General features: G+C 40.0%; 1 protein-coding gene across 1 annotated transcript; it reads right to left on the bottom strand.

Moving 5' to 3' along the window:
* Positions 1-2480: 2480 nt before the first annotated feature.
* Positions 2481-11377, bottom strand: Tbx22 (T-box transcription factor 22). The gene is made up of 8 exons (XM_042668295.1): positions 11194-11377; positions 10408-10588; positions 9452-9553; positions 7950-8124; positions 7003-7167; positions 6414-6478; positions 5982-6067; positions 2481-3088 (listed from the first exon to the last, which is right to left on the bottom strand). The coding sequence occupies exons 1-8, from the start codon at positions 11366-11368 to the stop codon at positions 2481-2483; spliced, it is 1557 nt and encodes a 518-aa protein (XP_042524229.1). The 5' UTR covers positions 11369-11377.
* Positions 11378-12606: the final 1229 nt, after the last annotated feature.

Here is a 12606-nt window from a genome sequence, read left to right as displayed (position 1 = left end):
AAGACAATTAAAAGTAGAATTCCTAGGTTTTGTTGTTTGTTGTATTTCCATAAGCATAGTCCGAATTTATTCCACAGAAAATGGCAAAGATATTAATATTTACATACATGACTCAGAAGAAGGGGACTACTTCCTTAAATGCTTGAAGCTCCTCTAATATATAATTTTCTATGAAGAGTTTCTCTATTTTCAAGTGTGAAACATTAATTTAGGAACATTATACGAAATGGTTTCTAGCAGTTAATTTTTAAAATTGTCATTGCTAGTGTAACTTGTCACCATTTCATGTTCGTAACATTTAGAATAATTATTTGAAATAGAAAGCGTAGGGCATATACACCATAGATCCGCTACAAAATAAGTGCCTTTTCTTACGTAATCATTGAGAAGTAACTCAAAGATTTAAGTTTTCAGCTAAATTCTCTCTTGTAAATTACTTAGGTTCTCCCATGTAAACCCTCAGAATACATTTCATTGCAATCTGAGATGACAGCTTTCACGATGGTGAAAATTTGCCTTACTAAAGTTGGCCTAGAGTTGTGCTGTTTTGAAGAAGATAAAAATAAATGCTTGTTGTTTCAATTCCTGGCTTAATAGAGTTGCATAATACAGATTTTTGTACATCAAGGACCTTGCAACAGGTATCTTATAAATTTAATTCCCAAATAGTATTTGTATTCACTAGAACATTTGGTCTGAGTGCAATCATGTGCAAGGGTGTATAATATTAACTCATATATTGAAAATCACATTTATAAGGCATATTTAAGATGAAATAGCCATTTTGAACAACATAAATTATGAAATACTCTTCAGAAGCAGCTTAGCAGATTTGTTAGAGGTTCAAAATCAAGTCATGCCATCATGATATGAAATACTCTGGCTTAATAAAATGGCCAGAATTACTCAAAAGAATTAACAACTGATTGATCTTAAATATATACAGGTTGAGAACTAGATGCCAGTGGTTCACATACATAATCCCAGCTACTCAAGAGGCTGAGATCTGAGAATCTCAATAGCTGTTTACCTCTCCTTAGCTAAATACCAAAGTCACCCTGGGCAGCAAAGTCTCCAGTTGGAGACTCTTATCTCCAATTAACCACCAAAAGCTAGAAGTGGATCTGTGGTCAAGTGGTAGAGTTAACCTTTATCAAAAAGCTCAGGGACAGCATCCAGGTCCTCAGTTCAAGCCCTAGAATATGGGTTATAATTTGTAATTCTTTACACAAACCTAGGATATAGTGAAAGAAAACAGTTTAACTTTGTCAACTAAAATAGTCTTTTTTTCTACGTTAGTCTAATTTACCATTACTAGTATACAAGTCTGGGATTAAATTCTACAAATATAATGCTATTTTCATTCTTACAAACTCAAATATGTTCTCCTTCCTCCAAATAATTTCTTAGTCTTCCTAAACAATTGAAAGTACTTGTCATGGAGCTGGCTTAGTGGTAGAGTGCTTACCTAGCATTCATGAGGCCCCTAGGTTCGATTCCTTGGAGCCACATAAACAAAACATAAAAATAAAGAAAATTAAAAAATTATTTACCTTTGTAAACGATACATAAAAATATCAGGTTCATTAAAGAATAAGTTAAGTTCCATCTAATAACTATCCAAATATAAAGTGAAAAATATTAAATTCTATTTAGGATGCTTTCCTTTTCATTTGATCTTTCTGTCTCTTTAGTATTAAATACTCATTAGGTTACAAATATTTATAAAAAGTATACTTGAGCCAAGTGCCTCTAGCTCACAGTTGTATTCCTAGCTACTCATGGGGCTGAGGCCTGGAGGATCACAGTTTGAAGGTAGTCCTGGCAGAAAAGTCCTCAAGATTCCATCTCCAATTAACTAGCAAAAAACCAGACTAGAGGCATAGCTCAAATGATAGAGTGCCAGCCAGCAATGAGCAAGAAAGCCAAGCAAGAGCACAAAGCTCTAGGTTGAAGGCTGATACTGGAAAAATAATAAAAATAAGATTTGAAAGTTTGTGTCCATATATTCACCTTAAAATTGAAATTAGTATTTATTCCATAGCAAAGTATAAAAGTGTAGACTAAACAATTTTTTCTATAATTGCTAATATATATTTACAAAGAAACCAATCTTCATAGTCAGTTCCTGCTTTTATAGGAATGACATCTATCTTCTTTAAATCACTTTTAATATGTAAGAAGCAAGTGATATAGAAGCCAGTCACCTGACATCAATCTTCACTGATGTGCTATTTTATCAAATATTTATTAAATACTTATTTTGAGGCCCAATCCACTATAGTCAGATATTTTCGTAGGCCACGGTTGACTTATACCCAAGTTCTTGTGAACATGTAATAAGGCACTTTAAAAGCATAGCAGTGATGCTGTCTGATAATGAGGATTTTTTTAAGCCCAATAGCTGTTGACCTCTCTTTGGCTAAATACCAAGAAAACAGGTGCTCACATGCAATTGTGTTTAAAACAGAATTGTTTCATTAAAGACAATTATTGATTGCTGGATACCAATGAGCATGATTACATTTGCCTTCTCTAAAAGAAATTTGACTGTTGCCATTTGCTTTGAGCTGGTTGGCAGAATTCATCAGCCTAGATGGCATAGAGAAGTTGTACTTATAATAGCCATAGGATGGACCCAAAGAGCAACTAATGGTTTCTGGGGCAACGGGGTTTGATTGGAAAATGTTTCCAGGTGCCTGTAATCCATATAATATTTGATTTGCAGAATGAGGTGCTTGTAGATACTGCCCATTGAAGTTTTCTGATGAATGAGTTTTTGAATTGGCAAGTCCCAGAGAAGATAGCATAGGCACTTCCATCATGAGTGGGGCTAAAGACTGAGCACTGTTGTTGCTTGCTACGCATTCAGGAGGAGGTAAGACCAAAGGTTGTTGTTGCCAGAAGTTAGTTGGACAAATCTTGTAGCAAAATGGCAGGTTGTACAGATAGGCTTCTGGACAGGTCATTCCAAGGGAGCTTGTAGGCAAGTGAAATGTAGGTGGAGAGCATGGTGGAGAAAGCATGGCGTTTAAAGGAGAGGGAGCCCCTCCACTAGAGTTCACTGGAGATGAGCCACTACTTCCACCTGTGAATGAGAATGCAGCCAATGAATAAAGAACTTGATGTTTCCTGTTGAATCAAAACTCATATCCATCAACATCTCTGCTTCATTCTTAGATTAGCTTTCTTTGTAAGTTTAGTTGTTTTCCTTGAGAAAGGTCTTATTCATTCCACAGGCAGTGAATACAGTATCTCTACTATTATTTTTAGCACTACTACTGAGACGCATGTACTTACTGAACATTTAACATGACAGTATTAGGGTCTTGAATCATGTTTGTACAACTATTTAAAGAAATCCAAGTGAACAACTCATTCAATAACTTCTTAGGTATAAAATTTAGGTTTTCTCTCTTTTTTTTTTTTTTTTTGTCAGTCGTGGATCATGAACTTTGGGCCTGGGCACTGTTCTTAAGCTCTTCATCTCAAGGCTAGCTCTCTACTACTTGAGCCATATCCACTTCTGGTTTTCTGGTGGTTAATTGGAGATAAGAGTCTCATGGACGTTCCTTCCCCGGGCTGGCTTTGAACCATGATCCTCAGATCTCAGTCTCCTGAGTATCTAGGATGACAGGTATAAGCTACTAGCACCCAGCAAATCTAGGTTTTCATTTCCTAAATTTTAAGATAGTTCAATGAATTGAATCAATTAATTCATTATTTTGGATTTCAGAGAGTGCATCAGTCTAAGATAAATGCATATGAAAATAACTTTTGGTAAGTGAATATAGCATGTTTACAACCACTAGCTAATTTTTTAATGCTTCTGGTGTTTGAAATCAGGTCTTCATGCTTGTTAGGCAATCTTATCATTTAGGTCATACTTCTACACCTTTTTGCTTTAACTCTTTTTCAGATGGGATCTATTGCTTTTTGTTTAGGCTAGACTCAGACTTCAATCTTCTACCTATATTTCTGTAGCTGAGATTACATGCATATGCCACCATGCTCAGCTTGTTTATCAAGACAGATTCTCATGTTTTTTGCACATTCTCGCTGCAAACCTTTTGCCTTCCTGTCCTAATTCTCAAGTAGCTTGGATTACAGATATGAGCCACTGTATTTGGCTTCAGCTTTCATATGAGAACATCATTCATGGAGATACTTGTATGAATCACTATAACAAGAGCTGAAGACAAATTTTCAAGTTAAGAAATATCAAGATAGGGATGAAAGGATCCACATAGCTTAGCAGCTTTAAAATCAGGGATAATTTTTTTTTAGGGGTCCAGTCATGGGGCCTGAACTCTGGGCCTTGGCGCTGTCCCTCAGCTCTTCAGCTCAAGGCTAGCGCTCTACCACTTGAGCCACAGCAACACTTCCAGCTTTTTTCTTTTTGCTTATGTGGTGCTGAGGAATCGAACCCAGGGCCTCAGGCATGCAAGGCAAGCGCTCTACCACTGAGCCACCTTCCCAGCCCCAAATCAGGGATAATTATAAGGTCCAAAAATGTCAAGATTCTAAACCTCATTTTTGAACACATTTAAATTCAAACAATAGGTTATCAACTACACTTCAAGTTTGATAGTCTTTTATGTGTGTATTGTAGCTTAATCTATCATCAGCATAGTGGCAAATGTCTTTTCAATAAAACACCTAAAAGTTATTTTTTAAAGTGGTGTTCATTTCTTTTGAACATTACATAGTGTTGGAAGTTTTTAAAGCATGCTGCCTAGATGATATCACTTAAATTAATATTAAAATGAGTGTTAATATTGATCAAATCAATATAGTCAGGACTACGAGTGGAGAAGTAGTGATTAATAGGGTTACAGTTAGATACAATCACATAGTCCTTAACTTTCTGCATCACAAATATACAAATATTTGTCTTCAGATAGTACACTCTATGACTCAATCATCATAATAACTAGATAAGGCATTCTGGTAAAATACTTTTTACCCTATACAATGATGTTTGAATAAATATGTTTAAATGGAATTAAATATGTAATACATGAGTACATCAAAATACTAACTATTGCTTTCTGTTTTTAAGTTTGTTTAAAGCATTTTAAATATTAGAAAATATAAGAGAAACAATTAGGCAAATGATACAATCCATGCCAGATATAGACAATGTTCTATTTTTGTATGGTCTATGAGCTACCTTTTTAATGTTTGTTTCTATTCATAGTACTGATCTTTGTCTTAGAGTTTATCTTCAAGTATTTTTATACTCCTTCATGTGTAATGTAAGAACTTTATAGTAGTGGAGTATACTAATACTTTGTTTTCCCAGTTTCTATGTCATATGCATCAAATATGCTACCTTACATGTTATAACCCCCACAATCTACTGTTATTGCCTTGAATCAGATGTTCAATGACTTTTCTAAGAGTTTGAAAACAAGAGTAAAATATACATTTACTTGCAAAAAATAAATTCATTTTGATCATCTAGTATTATTTTTGTCATTTACTTTTACACACACATACACACACACACACACACACACACACACACACACAAAGAAAGATTAGAGCTAGGTGGCAGTACAATTTTTACAAAGACTTTTAAATACATGCTGAAATTTTCTCATTAAAGATAAAACATTCATTTATATAGCTAACATTTTTTGTAAATCAGGACACAAATTGACCACAAGCCCTACAGATCCTAAATTTGATAAACTCAGATGTTCATGAATCCAGATGAGATATGAAGCTAAGGGTTTAGAGTCAATCAAGAAGAAACATATCAATAAATCCACCATGACTACAGCAATATTTTTCCCTTTATGCCAGTTCTCCCTTTGTGCCTTTTACTTCAAGAGCACAATAAAATATGCATTCATTCACTTGCTTGCAAGCATACTTTATCTGACATTTACTTATCTCCTTGCATTTTATTTGCTACAAGAGTTCTGACTATTGTTATTGTAGTTATATGTTAAATTATGATATAATTTGCTTACTTTTTGTGTCTGCACCAAAGGTTTTAAAATCCAGATTGAGTGAAGGCCTCCACGGGTATGTCTCCAAAAGCCCATCCAATACTCCCCTAAAAAAAGATTTAGCTTTATTCAATCCCAGAATTCAGTTCTTGAAAGTAATGATCATCTACACTTTTTATATTTTATTATAATTATCTGAAATGGCTTTTGTTTATAGCTAGATTCTAAAGAAAATTCAATAAAAACTATGGTTCTAGGATAACAAATACCTTAAAGGTAGTTAAAGGAGACAGTAGGAGAAAACAAGGTTTGGGAGACATCGCACTCATTTCCTACCATTCACTAGTAACAAAACTTAGAGAATTTAAGTCTCTGAACAAGTTTCCTTATTTTGAATACTTGCAAAATGGGCTACATATATATTAGGAATGATTTGATTGTTATACTACTCACCTGTTTCTTCCAGGATCTCTAAATCCTTTGGCAAAAGGATTCCTGTCTATTTTCAGCTTGGTAATCTATGGTTCAAAAGAAAAAGAAAGGAGAGGAAAAAGGTGAAGGGGAGGGAGAAAGAGAAAGAGAAAGAGAAGGGGAGGGAGAAGGAGAAAGAGGAAGAGAAGGGGAGGGAAGAAAGGTGGAAAGAGGGAGGAAAATTAGGAGAGAGAATCCGGAGGTGGAAGGGAGGGAAGGTGGAAGAAAGAGAAGGAAGGACAGAGAGGAGTGAAAATTAAGTCAGTACAACATTGTTACCATTGCTTATGGTTACAAAAGCCATATAATGCTGTAACCTGTATTGTGGCACTTTAAATAAATATACACATATGTGTAAGTCAAATTTAGAATAATTTTCTCCTTTATGCCCGGGTCCCCTCTGCTGTATTTTCCCTTGTAACACAACCATCACATAGTCAAATTTCACTTGATGATAATGTGATAAAACTATGATTATCCCCATTATTTAAAATGTCATTGAGTGCCCTTGGCCTTTACCCCCAGGTCCCTTTGGGCTTCTCCCTCTAGCCTGGGGCCCAACCCATTTTACCTGCTGATTTTGGTAAGCTGTCACTGTAGTGAATTCAGTTTCTTTAAAGGAGAATATTTTAACTCCTTCAGCAGGCAGGGACTGAATCCTGGAAAAGTCAACTGTGCTATCTTGCTCCATCACATGCACTCGAGGCTTGTACTTATGCATAGACTGTAGAATGATCTGAGGAAGAAATGGTTAAATGCTGCCCAAAAAATCTGCCCTATCTCACAACCACATGGTGTGCTAATAAACACACAAAAAATGGAGCAAATCTAAACCAGAGAGGCTCAGGAAACCACATCCAGGGATCTTTGTTGTGCCATTTGGCCCCCAACTGAGGCCTTCATCGCTAAAAAGCTTCCAGAGCAAGACATCTCAGTGACACCAGGTAGCATATTGCACTCCAAATGGAGGCCCTTTGTTGCTTACAAATCTAGATATCCGTGTGATGTACAAGTGTCATCAGGATTTGATCACCTGCCATTGGTTCCCTGAGCTTTGAAACAAGTATAAACTAACTCCATGGGCTCTGGATGAGAATTTCAGTCTGAATTCCCGTCCTCCACTTGTATCCTCTCACTGTTCTAATTCAAAGGTGTGCATCTAAAAATTGTGTGCACTATCAGGAAACCAAAAGCCCAAATGTTGCTTGGAAAGCCAGGGTGCCTGACAGCCCTGTGAAGTTTCCCTCCCACACTCTCAAACCAGGCATTTTGGCTCAAAGTGATCTCTTTCAGGCTCAAACTGCCTACAGTTATCATTCCCATATGCCAGTATTCTCAGATGCCAAAGGAAGTTTTCAGGAGCCATTTGTTGCCTATTTTGCTTACAAGTGCACAGTTAAGAGTTAAAAGAGCACAACATGTGTGACTGAGAGAAGTTTCCTTGATCTTTCTAGGGTGACCTATGGGCTGGATGGAGCCTTGCCACCACCCTCCTCTGGGAGGATTTTGCTCACTTACATGGCCTTTGTCATCCATCTCATTGTTGGTGAGTTTCACTCGATCAAAGCTGATGATCTGCCGCATCCAGGTCTCTCCAGAGCAGGGTGAGTCTGGGTGGACGTAGAATCTGGGAGGGATGCATGAATGGTCTGTATTCCCAGCTACCATCCACTGAGAACTGTGATACACATACCTGAAAAGGTTCAGGGTATTCATTAAGCTCAGCTAGCCAAAGCCAGAACTTGAGAAGTTGTTGTGTTTTGGTTTTAAAGTCCTAGCCAAAGGTCAGCCAATTGATCACAAAGGCAAGTAGCAGGATTCAACTAGATTTTTAGAGTGTTGGGGGCAGAAAACAAACAGTAAATAAGTACATGTCATCAAATTGCAATGAAGTGCCAGGATAGGTAAAATGTCATGGGATTTCCATGTCTAGTTTGTATTTCCTCACAGAAACCACAATAGAAATTAGTCTAACTCATTTTACCATGCAGAATATATATATATATATATATATATATATATATATATATATATATATATATATGTGCATCAGCTGAGAAGAATCAGGGAAGAAGTGGGAGGCTGAGAAGAGTCTGTCCAGCCCACTGTCACTAGTCATCCTCCAAGTTCTTTCATAAGTCAGATTTAGCATCAGAACCCCCACCCAGGAACCCTGCTCAATGTAGACTTGGGGTTGATTTCCCAACCATTTCCAGTCTTGAACTCTCAGTTGTGCTTAGTAGTCACAAAAACAACATGTCCCACTGTTGCCAGGCCATGGCTCCAGTACATTTTCAGGGCTGGACTTTCTCCTTCCTGTTAAAACCAACAAGGGGTTAGGCAGGCTGGAGGCCCAGGTACCCCACTTAAAGCTGGATGGAATGTTCACAGCTGAGTATAGACTGAATTCCTGAGTTAAAATTAGCAGAGCACAGTACTTTTGGGCTGCTATGAAACTGTGGAACAATTTGTCTCTTTTGAGCCTATTCTTAAGTCCAGGACTCAAAGACAGAGGGTAAAAAGACTCTCCTAATTTCTGGCACTTGCCCATAGTTTCAGGTAAAATTCAAAACAAGGGGCAAATATGGGCTTGTGTTCTAGTTAGGACCACTTGACTAGTTTGGGACAAATCATAGCCTTGTTCTTGGAGCTTTCTGCCAAATCAGTGTACCCCAGTTGGTCCCCAGAAGCCTGGACCCACCAGGAGGATTTTTCACTCCCAAACCCTTCAAACCACTTCTGTAAGCCAGGTAGAGTCCAGCTCCTCCCCATTTTACATACCTATGGCCAGAACTTCAAGCTGAGAGGCCAAAGTATCTTAAAGCACCAATTGACCTGGCTTTCCAAGAGGAGGGGGAGGAACGTGCCTGCTTGTTTTTCAACTCTCAAGCCCAAGGAAAGGCAATCCTCCCTCCGCAAAAGTTACAGTTTTAAAAATAGTGCTGTCAGTTTGTAGATCTAAAAATCCAAATCCCTGTCCTCAGCCTAGGCATTGAGATAACCTATATGGACCTAGTTACCTATAGCGCTTGGAATCAACTGGTACCACATCCATGGCCACACAGTACTGCTTTCCTGGTTCCAACCCTTTCACCTTGACACGAACAGAGGGGAACATCCGCCTGTGGGAATGAAAATAGATATTGATCCTAGAGATTTTTGAGATATTTTGAAAGGGAAGAAGTCCTGAACAAATACTGACACCATGGAAAACCTGAGATTCACAACACCCTTCCCGTTCTATGGCAGATTCAGAAAATGGCATTTGCTATGTGAGGAGAGATTATTGGTCACATGCTTTATTGAAGAAGTCTAGGATTTCTGAATAGATCAGAATAACCTCACAATACCACCTTTGACTATATGAAAAATTTTAGGAGAAAAAGTAGAAGAGAAAATCTCTGTCCTGAGTTTTCAGCAGAAAGTGTGGTAAGGCAAATTTGGGAAAGATCGAAATGAGAAAGATTACAACAAAACAAAACAACAAAGCATTGCTGTCATGAAGGTGTAGTCCCGCACTACAAAGTGGCATTGGGCCTGCTTAGGAAAGGCAGATCTTAGAATAGTTTGGGCCAAGGATAGTACCTGGGGGGACTGTTCAATGGATTGTCCTGGAGTCGTATCTATGTTATTTTAAACAGATAAGAGTGGTCCCAGCCTAAAACATGGGGGTAACATCTGACACCTGTTTGCCTGGGCGCTTGCCACTTCTATCATAAACAAGAGCTGAAGGAAGTGTTGGGAGTGCAAATGTACAGGACAGAATCGATAGAACATCTACTATTCTGGGGAGGATACACCTAGCACAGTAAATTGAGGGGCCTGTCGTTTTCTAATGTCTGGCGACGAGTGGGGAATTGGAGAAATTAGCAGAGCACAAAAAGGAAGTCTCCACATTAAGGAGATGGAATCATTAACGGCTTTCTGTGCCTTCGTTACTTTACGCTACTCAGGAAAACTTTGAGTGGAGCCAAACCTGCCGGCTTTGGTGATGATCATCTCAGTCCCGATGTCGTGGAATCGCTTCCACAGCTCGGACCCTTGAAGCTCCACTTGAATAACATCCTTTCTAAGATTTCCGTAGTTGTTGCCATCGCTGGTGCGGCCACCACAGCTGGAGAGAGCAGCTGTGGAGGACTCTGTCTTGGGTCTCTTTTCTGCAGGACAAAGAGATAGCCCCGATTTTGAGAGTTTCGAAGCTCTACACATCCTTCTCTTTTCCTCACAAGCAAGCCTTCTCCCATCTCCAAAAATCCTGGTGTTGCATCCCCAAGTTCCCTACAACACCCTCTACGGTCCTTTAATCCAGAAAGGGGAGAAGTTATAGCTATGCCCCATGAAAGAAAGATGCAACTCTTTAGATTGATCCATCCTCATATTCCTTCAGATGTTCCGGAGGCTGGATCTCCCTGCATGCTGGGAGCGCACCCCCGCTTCTCAGAGCGAAGAATAGCCACCTTTTGGCTCTCCCGGCTGTGTAGCGGATCTGAATCTCACTTCTCCACAAGCCTGTGCGACTCTACCCTGCACTCCAAAAGGAACTCGCGTTCCTCAGCGCGCCTTTCAAAAGTTCAGAAATGTTCCTTACAGTCAGGTGGTCAAGTTGTCCCAAGGTCCCCCAACGAGCCTATTGGGCTTGGACGGGGCATCTGTGTGTAGAGTTTGCCACCCTCCCACAGCGTGGCGAGCCTGGCAGAGAACTGTGGATCTGGCCAGCGCAGGCCACGGGCTCGGGGCATTGGGGCTGCGTGTAGATACTCACCGGGCAGCTCGCTCTTCCAAGCAGCGCAGCTCCTTCTCTCCTCCTCTTCCTCTCCGCCCTCTTTCTCCAGAAACTCATGCTGCGCCTCCTCTCTTGGGTCCCGTGGTTTTCTTTTGCTGGGCCTCCCCATCAAGGCCTCCACTGAGAAGGCATGCGCTCGAGAACTGAGAGCCATCCCTGGAGGGGAAGAAGTGAGTGTCCGCAGCCGAGTTTCAGCCTGAGCTGGGGGAGGGAGGGAGGAGACGACGAGGGAGGACGCAAGCGGTAGGCAAAGAAAGAAAGCTGGAAAAAAAATAATTCCCAAATCTGAAAGACAATTTTTGGATTGGTACTCAAGGACAAAATTCCTCTATGAGTGTGTGTGTGTGTGTATGTGTGTGTGTGTGTGTGTGTGTGTGTGTGTGTGTGTGTGTGTGTGTGTGTGCGTGTGTGTGATTTTTATATATACATGTATTTTTTTTTCTTTCTTTAGACTAAAACAAAGAAGAGTAAACTAGGGTCTAAATCTTCCTGAGTCTGGTCCCCCTTCCTTTTTCGGTCTCCTCCTTCCCAGTAGACATATGCGGACCATCAGTCCTCAAATCCCTTGTTTCTGGGACCTGCCTGAGCGCAGAGATTGGCAAAGGCAGGCCTTTTAGGGAGCAGACCTGCCGCCAATAGCGGCTCACGCCGCTCGGATTGGGAGATAGTGTTGCATCCGACTGACTGAATACCAGCCGGTCACAGCCTCCGGTATTTGTTTTGGAAACTGTTGGAAGCATAAAAAGCACTGTGAGTGACATTTCAGAGTCTGACAAGGAGGAGGGGTTGGGGGTTGGTTGAAAAAGGGCTCCAAACAGGCGGGAGGAAAGAGGAGGAAAAGGAGACACAAGGTTACTGGTTTACATTAAATTGTAAAACTCAAAGAAATGTGCAATAATTGCCCACGAGGGGCCACTTGCCCAACAAAAGTGCAAATATTACTTAACCAGATCCAGAAAAATATATTAATGTGTTTTGTGCGCCCCCTCTCTCCCTCCCTCCCTCCCCTCCTCTCTCTCCCTCTCTCTCCATCTCTCTCTCCCTCCCTCTCCCTCCCCCTCTCTCTCCTCTCTCTCTCCTCTCTCTTTCTCTCTCTCTCTCTCTCTCTCTCTCTCTCTCTCTCTCTCTCTCTCTGTCTTTCTCTGTCTCTCTGTCTCTCTCTCTCTTCCTCCCTCCCTCCCCAGCACGGGGATGTGGGGCAAAGTAGAAAGGAGTGCAAGCTTTCTGAGCTGATTTGCTCTGTAGCTTGGCTTTCAAACTAAGTGGCCGGTTGTGTCCGTGGATTCTCTTTTTCTTAGTAATGAAGGCTCAAGAAAGTCATGAGGAGGATCCCAGATGCCATCATGGAAGATAAGAGCAAATCTATGTCTTCAAACCCTTCTTCTGCTGGAC

The sequence above is a fragment of the Dipodomys spectabilis genome, unplaced genomic scaffold (assembly GCF_019054845.1).
Source record: "Dipodomys spectabilis isolate Male_0828 unplaced genomic scaffold, ASM1905484v1 ptg000424l, whole genome shotgun sequence".
Lineage (NCBI taxonomy): Eukaryota > Metazoa > Chordata > Mammalia > Rodentia > Heteromyidae > Dipodomys > Dipodomys spectabilis.
Note: the sequence above shows the minus strand (reverse complement) of the source record. Positions and strands in the feature narration are given on the sequence as shown.